The 17497-nt window shown below is 28.8% G+C and overlaps 3 protein-coding genes across 3 annotated transcripts in view; 1 reads left to right on the forward strand and 2 right to left on the reverse strand.

The window, feature by feature from the left end:
• The first annotated feature begins 894 nt into the window (after positions 1 to 894).
• LOC127289064 (uncharacterized) lies at positions 895 to 6659 on the forward strand. The gene is made up of 2 exons (XM_051316824.1): positions 895 to 1162; positions 1512 to 6659. Exon 2 carries the CDS (start codon positions 1553 to 1555, stop codon positions 6056 to 6058), a length of 4506 nt encoding a protein of 1501 aa, XP_051172781.1. The 5' UTR covers positions 895 to 1162; positions 1512 to 1552; the 3' UTR covers positions 6059 to 6659.
• LOC127289087 (protein archease-like) lies at positions 6383 to 11147 on the reverse strand. The gene is made up of 4 exons (XM_051316849.1): positions 10845 to 11147; positions 10442 to 10466; positions 9445 to 9649; positions 6383 to 7209 (listed from the first exon to the last, which is right to left on the reverse strand). The coding sequence occupies exons 1-4, from the start codon at positions 10894 to 10896 to the stop codon at positions 7024 to 7026; spliced, it is 468 nt and encodes a 155-aa protein (XP_051172806.1). The 5' UTR covers positions 10897 to 11147; the 3' UTR covers positions 6383 to 7023.
• Positions 11148 to 12907: 1760 nt separating this feature from the next.
• The window catches only part of LOC127289066 (netrin receptor UNC5C), a 33564-nt gene continuing 28974 nt past the window's right edge, over positions 12908 to 17497 (reverse strand). Inside the window, exons 7-12 of the mRNA XM_051316826.1 lie at positions 16778 to 16942; positions 16508 to 16546; positions 16249 to 16386; positions 15644 to 16141; positions 14434 to 15385; positions 12908 to 14328 (exon numbers count right to left, since the gene is read on the reverse strand). Coding sequence (XP_051172783.1) covers positions 14157 to 14328; positions 14434 to 15385; positions 15644 to 16141; positions 16249 to 16386; positions 16508 to 16546; positions 16778 to 16942 — 1964 coding nt within the window. The 3' untranslated portion in view covers positions 12908 to 14156. The remainder of the gene's footprint in view (positions 14329 to 14433; positions 15386 to 15643; positions 16142 to 16248; positions 16387 to 16507; positions 16547 to 16777; positions 16943 to 17497) is intronic.

A 17497-nucleotide genomic window follows, 5' to 3' on the forward strand; every position in this document is an offset into this window, starting at 1 on the left:
AAGAAGTTTTTTAATATAATGATACATTATTAATTACCACTATAAATTATTTTTTTTATATATTATTATATTGAAGAAGATATAAGATATACAGAAAATTTATTTGTTTCAAACAAATTATCTTTCATTCAAAAATAATTATTTTCGTATCAACAAAATTTTTTATTTAATTCAAATAAAAATATTTTTTTGACCCTATAGCAATGTTAGCCTGTTTGTCATTTGTGTCAAACAATAGAATCACTTGCAGCTAAATTTTTTCTCCTGACAGTTTCTTATGTTATTCATTTCTGCACAGCGAACCCGCGGGATCTATACCCAGTCTCCCTAAATTTATTAGGTATATATCTATATCACAGAAATATTAAAGTTTGCATTAAAATTAATCAAATACGGACATTTCTATCACTTTCAATACAAAATAAAAATTTCCATCAATCTTTTTCGAACATTTGAATAAAATTTTAATCAAAATTATACGAAATGAAACTCTAATCCTTTGCAATGAAAAGATTTCTTCTATATAGAAACATCGCATTAAATTAAGTTGAGAATCTATAAAATTACGCAGAATAGTTAAGAAAACTAATCAAATCTATTAAGAATTTTTTTCACCATAATAAATTCAATCTTAAAAATTAACTTCATTAAAATGCAAATTTTTATTTGCTTCCTAAATATTTGTTTAATAAATTTGTTCGTCATTTAATGTATTCATTATAATATTAAAAATTTTATTAAGTGTCTACTGTTATCTGAGATAAATTTACATTAAAAATTAATAATTTTAGAATACTATTTAATACACGTGTACGGAACATAATATATATGTGATTTTAAGATGTCAATAAACGCTGTAAAATTAAATCAACGAACAACTGAACCTACAAAAAGAAGATATAAAAGTAAGGTAAGTAGTAAGTATAAATAAATCAATCGAAGATCAGGAAAAATATCATTAGGCAGTAGTGTATAAATTTAAAAGTAAAGTTTTTTTTTAATTTTGTGGTTTTGTATGGTCTAAAACAATCCTTATATTATGTGAGAAAAATTTTGGTGCCTAAAGTAAATTTCGCAGTGCGTAAAGTGAATCACTTTACACACCGTTTTAAAAAGAGCTCCTTTACACACACTTTTCGGTGTGTAAAATTTAACTTTAGAGGTTAGTGTTGCAAAAAATAATTTTTTTTAAAAAAGTTAATATTCTCATTTTTCTAAAAACAAAAGACGATTTAGGCCAGGCAATAAAGACAAAAAGTGCCATTAAATGTAAACAGGCAGTTCTAAATGGATTTCGGTAGTTTAAAGGCCCCATAGTTTGCTCTCGATTTCCGGTTGCAAAAATTATTATAAACAATGGTTAAAGTTGGGATATATTAATAATAATAATTTCTGCAACCGGAAATCGAGAGCAAACTACCCCCTTAAACTACCGAAATCCATTTAGAACTGCCTGTCTACATTTAATGGCACTTTTTGTCTTTATTGACTGGCCTAATTATCAATTTCAGATTCGAAGGGTCAATAGAAGTTAAATTAAACAGCAAATAATATGCACGAATTTTCAATGAACAACACATCAATTTTTAATCAACAGTCATCAGACTTTCAGTTTCTTTCCGCTTGTCACTACATTACTATTCTCGGCATATATTTTTACAACAATGATTTAATTACACTTGAAGAGCGAAATCAGACTGTTCCTGTTCTAAATACTTTCTTTGAATATATCAATAAATCGAAAAATGAAACTGAGGCAAAACATCAGCTTCTAAAAACTATATTGAAAGGAAGTGATCTATATGGTGGACAAGGAAATGAAACACTTGACATGAAATACGTAAACGAAACATATCAGTACATCATTAGCACAACATTGTTTTCTCACTATGGCAACATTAATGGATACTTGGCAAAAATAATTAACAGGGGAAATAATACAAATTACTCATATCTCAAGGAGAATGTGTTTCAACATCTCTCGGAAAATTACACAAGTAGGGAATACTGTTTGGCAAAAAATTACAGTTTGAAACTTACACCATTGACAATTAAAAAAGTTTTTCAAGATCACATTTGGACAATTTTTCCCCAACCTGAACAAGATATGAGTATAATTGAAGTGAATTATATATACGCAATGGTAGGTTTAAAAATAATCAGATCTGTATCAGCAGACGCAGTGAGTCTTACGTTCCAGGAATATATTTTAATTTCCCGCGAAATTGATTTGCACAATTTCAGTAATGAAATCTATGAAATGGTGTTGAAATTATTCTCAACTCCTGCTTTATTTTTCTACGCCTTTAATCAAAAAGTTAAATTTCGAGAAATAGATTATACTCTAAATGATGGATTTTGGAATGAAGCTTATGAAAATCTATTTTCACATATCAGTTTTACTGTGAAAAAAATTGTACAGGAAGATATTAAAAATAGTTTGCATTACAAATTGGAGAAGAAAATCAGTGCTCTAAAAAGTCGAACGTTTCGTGCCACGGAAATACTTAGATTTTATTGTGATTATGAGAATTATGCACAAGTACCTGTAGTTTATGTGCAAGCGTATATGACTTTCTACCTTTGGCTAACGATTCTTATTCTTCCAGATCATTGTCTAATTGGTGATCTTCCTGATTTGGAAAAAGTATACGAAGATCAGTTTATAGACGTTAGGGAGACGTACAATGCAATTGAAAAAAATGCAATTGAAAAAGTCTTAGTGGATGGAAAAATGGTAGAAAAAATGAATTTCAATTCTGTTATGCTCGCACGAGTTCCTACCTATCCAATGCATTGCATGTATTGTCCACCTATGGACCGAAGGACAAACAGCAATATTTATCTTTTGTTCGCAATAAAAAAAGAAGGGGAAAATGATTTTTATGCACTTAGACAAGAGAATAATACTCTGACCTTACTTACAAACAGTGGAAACGAACAAGAGTTTTCTAGAGCAATTGCTAATGATTCTTCCTTACAGATGGAAAATGAAATATTTTCGAAAGCTCTTAAATATAGGAATGAAGATTATGGAATATTTATAGAAAGGGTTGCGGATATAAAAACAACACAGTTTCTTAAAAGCCTTAAAATGTACTATTACGATGAAACGCTTGGGGAAAAATTTCTGAACTACGTGAAATCTCTTATTCCATTTTACAAGTGTATTGAAAGTGCAAAAGCAGGCAACGTGGTAGGAGCGACATTTATTTGTTCTATGGATGTTCTTAGTCTGATTCCACTTGTGGGTTTTGCAGCAAAATATACAGCTACACTAAGCAGTAGCTTAACGGTAGAAATTGGTAAAAAGTACTTAATCACTAATACTCTTGTAAGAGCAGGAATTATTAACAAATTGCCGATAACAACAGCGTTGAATGAAATTTCAAGAACTGCTGCTCGAACAATCGCAACTGAAATTCTCACTAAAAGACTCTTGAAAGATTTAGCTGTAGCGTCTATTCGAACAGTGGATCCTGGATTTGAATTGTCTTACCAAGTTAGTCGCTTTGGGTTTCAAGCACTTCGCAACCTATTTCGAAACATGATTTCCAATTTTAAGAACATTCCCGCAGTTAAAAGCACAGTAGCATTTATAAAATCATTAATAACAAATGTAAAACAAAATTTAAACGTTCCTGATCAGATGGGATTACTACCACTGGTTCTAGCAGAGCATAATGGTTACAACCTTGTTAGGTACTTCTATCCCGGTGGATCACAATTATTTGGACCTGCCTGTGTTCAATCGTTTGGAAAAACCGCCGAATTAAGAAGCATTGAAGGATATTCATTCCAAATTCCAGTTGTGCCAGTTAAATCAAATGGAGCATTTTCTTACAAACAATACATTCCGGAAACTGGTAAAATAACAGATATCGAATTTCAAAAGGGAAACAACGACGTTTTACATCGATTAGGGGAACTGTTAAACGAATTGGTTATCGGTGGACAGAAAATAAATCTGTTACACAATTATCATGTCTTTCATCATGAAATAAAATGGAACAAAGTACCTGCGAAGGAGCAGACCGAAATTTTTCATCAACCTATTGAAGAACCCAATCAGGAATCACTTCAGAATCCCGCGAATACACGAGAAAATATAATGGAACAGCACACCAATTCTCATATTCAAGAGAACTTACCTAACTCTAAATCTCCAATTACTATGGAAGAAAACACAGGAAATAAATTTCCTCAAGTAACAAATTCCGAACTTCCGGGAACATCAACAGGAATTGCAAGAAAAGAACACGACTATTCACAATCCCTTGATCCATTATACTCTATGAATAAGAAATATTTTGTTAATACACCATCATTTCTTAAATTAGATATTCCAGAAATGAAAAAAATTCTACTCGTAGAAGATGGATCAGTAACTCAGGTACAATATCGTCACAAAAAGTTTGATGCAGTTCCGGAAAAGATTAGAAAAGTAGATGTTGATGATATTCCGGGTACATCGAGACAATTTGTAAAAAATGTAGATTCAACAATTAATAACAATATCATAAGATATCCAATATACACAAAAGAGGTGGAAATTTTAAGGATGTTGAAGAATTATGGTTTAGCTTTTATAAAGACAAACAATGTGGAACTAAATTTCCTACGCACTACTATTAACAAATTGGCCCTCCTTCAATTGGAGACAGGACTTTCACAAAAAGCAGAAATTAATTTGTGGTACACTCAAATTGTATACGGACATTTTAACAAAGATGTTTTAAGACAATTGAGAGGAAATACTTTCTTCTTTAATGACATTACTCTATTAGAAAATAAACCACCCGGTCCATTTGTGATTGATAAGATAAGACAATCTTTGGAAGTAGAAGTTCGATATTACTTAACGATTGATTCTTCATATTGTGGATTTGTGGATTTAACTCATTTTCATGACGAATTTAAAGGAAATTACATCACATTCAGCGACGTGTTATTTACAGTAACGGATTCTTTTTTTATTTTATCTGATAAAATTTTAATTGTTCATCTCAGAAATAAAGAAATGTCGAAAGATTTATGGCAGCACTTAAGACAACGAGATATTAGCAATTTATTAAACGAGGAAGTAATTAAAGAAACTGCAAGAATGAAAACCATCTCAAAAGTTGCCAATTTCATTAGCGAAAATGCACTTCTACATACATTCAAGACATCACAAAATGTACTTTCAAATTACATTTTAAACATAAATCCAAGTGGTTTAAGCTCTGTACCAACATATGAGAAGTTAGCTCACGATTTAATACATTTGAATTCTTTGCATTCTTATAATGATTGGAAAATAGAAAGCAATAAGTATATTCAAGATGTGTTATTAAATTATAATTTAGATGAAATCACTGAATTGAGTGAAGCAAAAAAAATAATTAACGAGATTTATGATTTTGTTTATACTCAAAATATAGAAGAGGCATTTGAAAATTACAGAAAGATAGTAGACGTTAAACGATATCTTCGATTTGAAGATTATTATGTATTATATTCTTCCGCGAACAACAAATTAGTAATGACTAAAGATGGAGTAAGACGATTTGAAGCTGCAATTCATCGACTTGCTCTTAAACAATGTAGCGAGGAAATAATTATGAAACCAATTATACTTTACCGTGGTGAAAAGCTGGATATGGAGATGTCTTTAAAGCTTAAATCAATTGACAAGAATAATATTATTAAATTTGATAGATTTATGAAGTTTTCTGTAAATCAAATTGTGGAAGAATCAAATTGTTTAAACATGGTGGGCACATCATCACAAATTCCGTTATTAATGGAAATTAAAATAACAAATCATATAGGCGTTGTGGACATTAATCGTCTTTTTAATGATGGAAATCCATTTCATATAGCAACAGCAAATTTTGAATTCGTATTGAATGACATACGCTTTAAAACAATTAAAGGTAGGAAAGTGTTGTATATGAAACTTTCTGATTATGATAGTGGAATAGAAAAAAGAATGGTTCAAATGGCAAGGAGGCTTCATGAGCTATTTTCCACAGATACTACGTTTTACTCGGATATTGTTAGAATCTCGCAATGATATGGTATTTTTCTTTTGTTAAGAAAAATCATATTCGAATAATAATTACAAAATTAAATCAAACAAAACCAATTATCACTTTATTATGGTGAAATGATTAGGAGATTTTTTATAAACATTAATTTAATTATGTAAGAGGGAAAAAGTACCATTAGATTCTTTTAATGTGTATTCTTGTTAAATCTTGTTTAATAATAAATATGTTTTGCTAAAAAAAACTGTGATTTATTAAAACCATTTAAATCTTTTATTGCCTATTGCTCTTAATTGTTAAAAACTTTCAATATATTTTTACAAATAAGATTCAAATCTATCATATTTGAGTCTTTTAAAAGTGTCATGTTTTATTAATTTTTCAAACTAGAAAAATACATTGTATATTTTGCAACAATTTCTAGATTACATTTCATAAAATAGAAGTTAAATAAAATCTTTTATTTACAAATATATGATTGATCTGTACATATGTATAATTAAATAGTTGTAAAAAACTTATTAAAAAACGCAAAATAAATGAAGAACTTTACATAGGGGAAAGTGGGGAGTTGTGCTCCGGGTTTTGTTTTTCGATTAAAACTATTACCTATATAAATTTTTTTTTACTATTCTATTATATACAATTTTTAGTACACGTACAAGCTCAACTTTTGTCATGATCGATTAACTAAAAAATTCAAAACGGAAATAAAAATTTTGCCTTTTTTTCGAAAATACTGATTTTATGACTTCTTAAAAAAGAGTTGTGCTCCACCGTTGAAAATTGAAGAAAAAAACATATTTTTTAAAATATTCTTTATTTAAATTATGAAATGTGAAAAGTAAGATAACTTACATAAAATAAAGTAATAGGTAAGATAATAAAAGATTACTTTTAGATAAAATAAAATTATTTTAGAAAAAAAGACACTATTTGTAGACTATTAATTGCCATAATAAAAAAATTACGGTGGAGCACGACTCCCCTATTAAATATCGACAATTACAAATAGTTCTTTCTTTTCTCGATCGGGTTCGTCGTAAATTTGCATAGCTGAATAAGTAATTGCCTTCACCTCACAATCTTGACTGTGTTTCCTTATATCAAAAGTTTCACCGGCAACGCGTACCTTAATCTTGAAATTTGTGGAATCAAATTCAGTGATTGTGACTTTCTGAAAAAGGTGGAAAATAAATTACTCGATTTTTTTGCCAACTTGCAAAAGAGATTTTAATAATGTAAAAATATAAAAGCGTTTAAGGAAGAGAATATATATGTAATGCGTGTATGTGATGTATATTATAATTTTTGAGTCGAAATAGTTAAAATAGTAACAATAAAAAACATTTTTTTTAAAGAATGGATAAATTATAACCCGACGTTATGATCAGCTGATTGTAACATGAAAATTCGGTTAAATCAGAGTTATGTGTTACTTATAAATTCTGTTGAATGTGAATTCAGTGAAATAAAAATACTTTCAAGTAAATATTTAGGTTAGCAGCAAATTAAATGAAAAATAATTTTGTTAAATGAGAATTCGGTGAACTAGAGTGTTGGCTATGTAAAAATTAGGTTACATAAAAATTAAAATAAATAGAAATTGTTTTGTATAAAAATTCAATAATTTTTTATTCAACACCGCCAAAATTCTCATAAGTTGAATGTGGGGAATATTCATGCGCCCCTAAGTTCATATAAGCAAAGTTGCAATACTGTGCTTCGAAATATTTTTTCAATTTTTCCTATAGTAAAATGTTAAATCTTCTACACGAAGAAAATTTGTTCCGGATATTTTACTGAATTTTAACTGAATGTTGGGATATAGTTGCACAAAAGAAATTTTTCAAAATATTTTTTTTATTTTTTGTAGTGATGACAGTTAAAACTTAATATGATATTTTAATTTATTACAAGCTTATACTGTAAATATATGAAAAATTTGAATCATTAAACATTGGTTTATATTACGATAACGTATACGTAGATTATGTTGACAAGTCTACAAGAAATTATAAATCAATATTTATTCAGTGAATTTCTCAAAAAGTTGGTTTTTGAAACAATCGTTTATTAAGATTTAAAAGTAACCAAAAAAAACCTGTGCTATTTATCACTTTTTGATGAATCTTTTATTTAAAATATGTAGTCCTTCTCTTAACGGTCTACTAATTTTACAAACAAATCAAATTTAAAGCTACATGTAATTGTATGGAATTTTAGTTTGACGAATGAAACTATAGCCAGCTCTCCTGAGTATTTCCTTTTTGGGCACTACATAATTCAAGTCCAGTTCGGTAAAACTTACGTACAATTCTAACCGTATTTGTTTTCAGGATTGAAGTACTTTTTTATGAACTTTTATACCTTCTATATATTATTATTATTATTATTATTATTATTATTATTATTATTGCACAATCTTTTTTCAATTTTTCAGGAAACATAATAAAAAATTATTTTAATTCATTAACTATTATTAGAGGTGAAATAAACAAAAAATTGAATTTTGTTCAAATGTATTTTCAAACTAAATCATATTTTTAAATTAAATTTTAGGGAAAATAATTTATTTTTAATATACAAACAAAATAATTTTTTTTCATTAATTTGTTTCTATTCAAATCACAAATAAATTTTAAATAAAATTTTCATAAAAAATGAATTAATTACTTAAAAAAAATAAGTTTGCTTCCTAATTTTGTCATATGTAGTCTTAAAATTAGTTGTCATATTCAGAAATAATTGAATCTAAATTATTTTTTTTTTCAATAAATTGTTTGAACGTTTCTCACAAGCAGTAAACTAAAATCCTGGTTAATATAAGAACAGCTCAAACCTTCAGAAGCAATGTAAAGCGAGCGATTATATGTATTGCGTTATTATTTACAAATGTATGCGTTTAATATGTATTAAGTAAAATAAAAATGTGTTGCGTGTATTTGGTGTAAGGTTAACATGATGTATACTGTTTCAATTCCTATATGTGAGTATAAAATTGTAAACGATCAGAGAATCATTAAAGTAGGTGAATTGAGATTTCCAGTAATGGTAATATTTATTTTTTATATTTCTGCCTGAAGTTTTAACGAACTCTTCAATAATAATTTATGAAATTTCAATTCTGTTTTATCAAAAACGGACCTTAATATTCTTAGCTATTGCTCTAGTTTATGTACTGCCAGTACCTTACGGTTTCCCGAACTGAACTTGCGACACTAATATATGTATTATAATTTTTTATGCATTTTACATTACTGTTTTATGAAATTCATTTTACTGTACTAATTCTTGAAAAATTACCGTTTTGCTGTTATATCCCTATTTTACCGAACTGAGATCAGTAAAACTCTCGGAACAAATTTTCTCCGTGTATATATATGTAGATGTACTAAACATAAAAACTTACTTTTCCTATTATAAATGGATCTGCAGAAAAGAGAAATAGCAATTCGTCCAAAAAGTGAAAGAGAAGGCTATCCATATCATGCCCCTCAGCTTCCAAATTATGAATTTCTTTAATTTCTACTCTTTTTAAATCCGTCATATATCCGTACATTGCCATTCCACATTGTTCGAAAGCTTCCTTTAAGGTACTGCCCCAAGCATGTAACCTAATAAAATTACTTCCTTATGATTATGTTACAGGGCTGATAAAAGTTATAATTTTTTTAAAAAATTAAAAAATACGACTTTTTTAATTTAAATCTGCCCGAGGTGAAATTTAAGGCCTACTTTTCTAGGAGTAAAGTAGGGTTAAACAGACCCCCTTTAGCTAAAGGGGATTCAAATTTCAACTCGGGTGATCTTTTTTTCTAACTTAATATTGAATTGAATTTCAATTTATCCGAATTTTAATTTAATAGAATTTACATTTGAAAAAATGTCTATGCGTCCTCAGAATGTCTTTTTGACCAGATTATCAAAAAGAGCATCTTTTTTTCGTTTGACTTTTTTTGTAGAACGAATATTTTAGATAATAATTAACAAAAACTGAGAAATTTAAATTCTAAAAATTCATTCAATTTTAGAACATAAATCGTTTCAAAATTAAAAAAAAACTCAAAAACACGTTTTTTTGACACTACTCAAAATCCTGACGTGATGTACAATTTTGGAACCCGGGATCGTGTTCAACACACAAAAATGCTTTGGAAATCACCTCGATATCTTAAAAAAATCTTATTTGTTTTTAAAAATTCAATAATTCTGTAATATTATACCGTAGGTTTGAATAACCAGAATTTATTTTTAATTTATCAAAACGTATATAAGTGGCGCTCCTGTGTATTGTCAATTAAAACTTAAAACTATTAATACAAAATAATAATTTACGGCTATTTTGTCGTTAATTAGTTATTTTAAAAATGTGGAACATCTTCTGAACTTTTTTAATTATAACTTACTGAACGTCTGCGGTATGATCCAAATCTGAAAAATTTAAATACCAAACTTTAAAATATTTACATTAAAAAAATTAATTTAACGTATAAAATTTAATGAGAGTTTTAAAGAAGAAATAATGCAATTCTGGAAAAAATATTAATTTTAATTTATTTTCTCTGATTTGAAAATAATTGAAAAATTAGTTTATATAAGATCAAATATGCAACTGTAGAAAATTTTTAAATGTATTTATGTCATTTTCATAATCTAAATTTTTCATATTTTACAGAGATTACAGTACATTTTGTCGTCTGCTATGTAACGAGATAGAGATCACGTGTATTTTACATGTGGGTGCAAAAATTTGTTTAAATTAAATAGGCTTCAACTAAATGTTGTTTTTTCAAAATTTATTATACTTACATTCATACTTTTCTTCAGGAATAATTAAATCATCACTTGTTATTTCCTCCATAATGAAAAACAGTAAATTCTCCAACTAAATATAATTATGTATAACCTCTTGAAACATTAAATAACAAAACAATATTTTTTCTTTTGTAACTTCTAAGGTTAATTTAATCAAATCAGTAGGAAGATATATTTAACGAAAACTGCTACTGCTTCTATATTGTAATCGCAGTTTTTAAATAATTTTATAAACTTGATACATCCAAACAATACCGGAATTATCAATGCCTGTAAGAAAAAAATGTAAACATCAGGTCTGGGTTGTTTCTACTTTTCAGGGAGCAATCACTGTCAGAGTTGGGAACGTATGCGTCACACCTAGTCTGCGTTTAAGTTGCTTCCACAATAACAATCTTTAGGTTAAGGTTAAGGTGTTTTTATACATCCGTTATTTAGGCATTTTTCAAAAAGAAAGTCTTTCTCGAAATGACATTTATCAAAACGGTGGGCAGTCTAGCGGATTTTTTATTGGTTTGTCTTGTTTTTTTGTCAATAGATTTTTTGAAAAAAATTCGCCCTAAAAATCGACTTTTTCCTTCAAATAGCTGCCAAATCCACAAAAATTATTATTTTTAAAATATCCTACGTACTCTAAAGCTAAAGGCACTCTCACACCTTTTTGGCTGTCTGCAGGCTACCATGGCAATGCATGAGAGTGAGTGCGACAGAAGATTTAAAATTTTGAATATTCAAATTTTCTGTCTCACTCACACTCGTGCGTTGCCATGGTAACCTGCAGGCAGGCAGCCAAAAAAGGTGTGAGTGCGCCATAAAACTTTTTTTTTCTTTCTTCGTGAACGACAACAATTAGTTGAAAATATTTGTTTTATAATAAATAAGATGTTTCTTTAATTGAAATTTAATCCTGTCTTATTATTTTCCTTATTGGGAAGATTGTTTATTGATTTTTTATATTTAGTGACGTTTTCCTTACAATTAATTCTCTAAACAAACAAACAAAAAATAAACTGGCCGGTTTACCTCAGGGGTGGGGCAAACCGGCCAGTTTGCAAATTTTTTTAAAATTGATGCAGCAGCTAAACAATACATTTTAAGGTACATGTGTCTCTAGGAAAAAGTTGCGCAATTAGATAAGCTATTATAAAAGGTTTTTCATTAGTTTCTTTAGTTACTAGAGCCTTACAACTGTTAACTACACTGTAAACTCTGCAACAAAAAAATATTATTCTTATTTTTTTAACTTTAACGTATTCATTTGCGTAGAATTATCTCGTTTTGAATTTAATGGCATAGGGCTGATAATTTAATTTAAAAAATAAGGATAGTTTTACGGTGTATAATTTAACGCTGCAGAATTAAAAAATTAAATTAAAAACAAATTTTATTTAATTTTACGGTGTACAGTTTTTTTGTGCATAGAATTATAAATGTAGAATATTCGTGTATAATTTAATTTTATAAAATTAATTTTTATATGAAATTCAAATACGAAGAATTTAAAAAAGTTTAATTGAAAGAAAATATATATTTATTTCTGGTGTGCAACTTAACGGCATAGAGTTAAAATTTAATTAAAACAGAAATAATAATATTTTTTTGTGAAAAGTTTTACGGTGTAAAATTTAACCGTGAAGAAGTCAGTAAATTAAATTAAGTTAAATTTTATCTAATTGTAACGTGTAGAGTTTTTTTGATAAGAGTTTATTTGTATAGAATTAATAGCACTTTTCTAATGCAACGTGTAGAGTTTTATCATTTAGAGATAATTGTGTAGAATCAGTACCAACTCTACTCAGTTATTAATTCTGCACATTAAATGAAAATTGTAATTAAATTCGTTGCAAGAAAACAAAATTGTTATTTAAAGGACAATTGTGTACAGTTTTCTTGTTATGAATTTAATTATTTTCATTCAATGTGCAGAATTTATAATATGTAGAGTATACTTGTGAAGGGTTTTTTTATTTTTACTGATAAATGGGGATCAAAATAAAAAGGATTTATATTATTAAGAGAAGGCTCATTTTGTAATAAATTGTTTAAAGGCATTGGTGTTCGTAAATAAATTTTTTTTTATTAATTAAAACTTAAAAGACAATATATTTAAAATATGAAAATTAGCACTCGAAAAATTCAACGAACAATTATTGGCTTCTATTTTTTTCATAATTACATTTTCGGTAAAAAAAATGTCAATAATATTATTTAAAATATACAGATAAAAAGGAACGTTTTCTTATGCACGCACTATTTGCCGCAGCACAGTCCATACATACATATTACAATATTGTCCTGTGGTTTTTTTGTTTTACATTAGAACCATTTTCATCACTCAAAAAAATATTCGTAATATAATCTTTTATATTAAAACATTTAACAAAAATAGTCAGAAATTGAAATAGAATTTGAAATCTTAAATTACACTATATTATTAATTTTAATAATTAACTATTTTGACACTTATAATTTAAGTGCACCTCAATTTTGTGAAGCATATAAATATTTTTCATTCGATGTTTGTTTTTTCGTTTTTCTATTAAAAAATGGAACTGGCATACTCTAGACAATATTGTGCGTCCAGAGGAAATATTGTTACCCAAAAATACCAAAAATACAAGAATCTTTGAAAATAAATATTTTTTAAATGTTTTTTTTCAGTCTTTCTATTTAATTTTTGACACTTTTAAACAAATATTTAATCATTTTTCTCAACATTGTATTATAACAAATAAAATTTTTTTTGATTAATTATTATTGAATTACCATTCAATCTTTCGACAACTAATTGATGTCTTTATATCCTTAATTAATCGACATTCATATGATTTAAATCATGTGAGAAAGTAATACTTAGTTTCTTTTTTTTATTTAACAAAATTTTTTTTCCAGAAAAATGTTAAAAGAACAGTCTTATTTTAACTCTCTTATGTATGTAAATATTTATAATAACCATTAGTAAAACACAAAAGCATTCGCAAATTCTACCCTCACACAGAAAAAATTGTCACATATTTTAATGCTCTCACAATCATTCGTTATTTTTTTTTATGTCTTCGTCGTCAAAACTCACTAACAATATTTTATTTACAAGTAAATTACGCTTGCTCTATAAGATGGAATTTAAGGCAGTGTTTTTTGGCTAGTATCTCTTTCTTTCGTTTTTTAGGTCATATAGCAACTCGCAATTCACTGTTTGCACTTTCATGTAATATCACTGGTTTTGTGGCACTGAAATTTAAAATGTCTCCGTTTAGTTTTAAAAAGAAAGTACTTATAATATATTGAACATTCAAGGAAACAATTTCAAAGCCAAGGTCCAAGTTGGGCTTCAAGAATAATGGCTGCATCACTTCTACCCATAACCCTTAGGTGATTTAGTAAGTCAGTAACGGCAGTTGGTGCTCGGTGTCTTGCTTCCCACAAATCTAAAATGTGCTCCGTTGGACTCACCTTGGTAGCAAAGTAATTTATATACCTGAAACAGAAAGTTTTAATTAATTAATTTAATGACTTGATGCAACTTGATGTCAATTTAGTCAAGCAACAATCCTTTAAATTGAAATAAAAATGAAAAATGTACCTGTCAACTTGAAGCATTTGCGCCAGCATTCTCCAATCATTACCAAGTGCATTGGGTGGATCAAGGCACTGACAAAGTTGCCTTCTAAGAGATTTGGTAAATCGAAACGGTCGCAATGTTGCAGAATCAGTTACAGTACTATTTGCATGTCCACTGCTAACAACAGTGACTTCTCTAAGTGGTCTAGTGATGCTTCCCGAAGAAATGAGATTTTTCATTCCGTCGTAGAAAATTTTAAACATCTGTTTACTGTCCGAATTACCCTGAAATACTTGAAGTTTATAGCATCTCATTGATAAATTCTCACTGATTGTTTCTAAATCAAATGCCACATTTCTTGTATTTTCCATACTATTCCAAATATCGTTAAATAAAATTTCATGTTTTTCAACTGGAATCTGTTCATCGTTGCCAATTTCTTCTAAATGAATATGAAGTGGCTCACCATTATCTTCAAAGAGTATTGTTCTTGGTTTATCTAAAATGAATGTTTTTACTTGTGCCTCTCTATCGATTACTGTCTTCATTGCGGCTTTTGTGTCTTCAATTACATAAACACGAATACTAGATTCACCTGTTTGACTAGCAAACAAAAGCAGTTTTAATCTTTTTGTTGCTATTGAATTTTTGCAACTTTGACCAGCCAAAATGTAAACTCTTAATTGATCAGTTACAATAAATGCCTCCGAATGATCGAGTTGAGTGAAAAGAGGTGTATTTATTGTTTCACTTCCTAGAGTCAATACTCTCTCCCACTGAATTACTGAATCTTCATCCATCGATGAATTAAGTGATATTTCATCAATATCTAAACTTCTAGAGGCCCATATGCTTAATTCCCATGTTGTTGAATGCATCATTGCGCAATGTTCAAATTGTAAAATTACCGGTTTATTTAGTGTAACTGACGATGGACCACATGCAACCACCGCTGAGAGCTGAGTTATTCCATCTAATGACAAGCAACAATAACAAAAAATATTCATTAATACACAAGTTGACATCCAGGTTCGAGAAGGACTATGTTAAATAAAAATTAAATTCAAGAAGTAGTCAGTAGATTTTGACTAAATAATATTATTTTTGTTTATTAAATTCTAAATAAGTTAGAGACTTAATTAAATTTTCTTCTTTCTATTTATTATTGTATAGGTAATTTGTTTGTTTGTTTGACTTAGAATGAAAATTTTATTAATTGCTATTTACTAACCTGGTAGTCGTGGCCTAAATCGATCATCATTGAGTACTGCCAAATAAAGTTTCTCCTTTGATGGTTTCGATACAGCGCCTTCAGGAACGGACATTGAAATTCCAGAATCCGTTAATACCAATAGAGCACCCCTTGTATTTACAACGGCTCGTGCAACATTTTCCGTTTCTAATTTTGGTGGCATCACACTTTTCGTTGAAATATTGTAGCTAAATTCCGATGATGAATAGGAACTGGTAGCACTATTTTCACTGTCTGAATGGATTTGCTTATGACTGGAGAATTCTTGAGTTGATGTACTCGGTGTTGGTGAAATAGACGAAGATTGTAATGGTAATGATAGATGTGGAACATCGTAATGATGCTCCGAAGATGAACGTGACATTGGTAATTTAGGATCGAAGGGATACTCATAACAGGCAGGAACTCCCGTGAGTGCAACATCTGGTTGCATACTCAATTTTTTATCTTGATCGGAGAAAAATTGCGGGTTAAATTCTGTAAACAGGTTTTATGATTTTCATTACGTTTGTATAAAAAATGCATTGCGCAGATTATTTATATTAAAAAGAAATTTAGATGAAAAATGTGTCAAGTTTACATACCGTTATGAGTCATTGAGTACAGTGAATGGTTGTGGGCCTTACGTCGAAGTAGTTTGGCGAGAAAAAAAATAAGTCCACTGGTGATAAGAAATGTCACGGTCAAACCAATATGAAAGGCTACATCCAACTCTCGATTGCCTGGAAAAGTTATAATTTCTTTTTATCAGCTACTTAATTTACATATTAGAAAAAATTTCCTAACTTTTAATGCAAGGAATAAAAAATTTAAACTTATTGCTACATAAAATATAATAGTTACCTTTTTTAGAAGATTCCACTCCTAATTTCGTGGCATCGACTGTAATAAAAGAAAAGTATTTGTTTAAAAGAAATTTCTAATTCACATAAATTTCTATTATGATCGTAAATTATTTTGAACTCAACTAAATCACTATTAATTAGTTAGATCAAAATGTAATTTAAACTAAAAGTCAATTTTAATTAAGATCTTCAGTACTTTTTTCACCTAATTGATAAAAATTTACGAAAAAAAATTATTTTAAAAAGTAGAATAAAAGAATTATCTTACCATTGCACATTCCGTCTGTGCAATTTGTTATTGTAATATTCTTTCCTTGACAGATTCGACCTCCATGACTTGGAGAAGGTTCATCACATGAGCGTCGTCTTATATGAGTGCAATCACTTCCACAAACAGACCATGCTGACCATTTAGACCAGCCTCCATCTACCACTGTGGAAAGAAAATAATAAAGTTTCTTCAATGCAATTTATTTTGCAATATTATACATGGAGAGAAAATCTAGCTTATTTTATAGCATGATAAGGCATACGTTTAACGCATGAATCTTTTCCATGCTATTATAGTAGAGAAATTCTAGTAATATTAGTAAGAATTCATACGTTATTAGTATGATTGGTGTCCATGCTTAATTAATACTTTCAATGCATAAGCGCCACGCGCAAATCGTATGAAACTGAAACCTACTACACGGAGAGAAATTTGTTACGAATAGCTCACAAGACTTACGCGTGCGCTTTTCTCATGAGCTTCGTTTGCTAATATCGCGAAGACTTGTGCTAACCCAGACAGCACGTAAGCTTGCAGCAACCTTGCGGCAAGCTCAAAATGTCCCCCTTAACCCATGCTTGCATGGTAAGCTTGCCAAAAGATTGCAGTGTAATGTTACTGCAAGATTGCACAGTAAGATTATCGCAAGATTGCATGGTAAGCTTACCGAAAGATTACAGTGTAAGGTTGCTGCAAGATTGCATGATAAGATTATCG

The sequence above is a fragment of the Leptopilina boulardi genome, unplaced genomic scaffold (genome assembly GCF_019393585.1).
Source record: "Leptopilina boulardi isolate dan_hultmark-lab unplaced genomic scaffold, ZJU_Lbou_2.1 LbouV2_399, whole genome shotgun sequence".
Lineage (NCBI taxonomy): Eukaryota > Metazoa > Arthropoda > Insecta > Hymenoptera > Figitidae > Leptopilina > Leptopilina boulardi.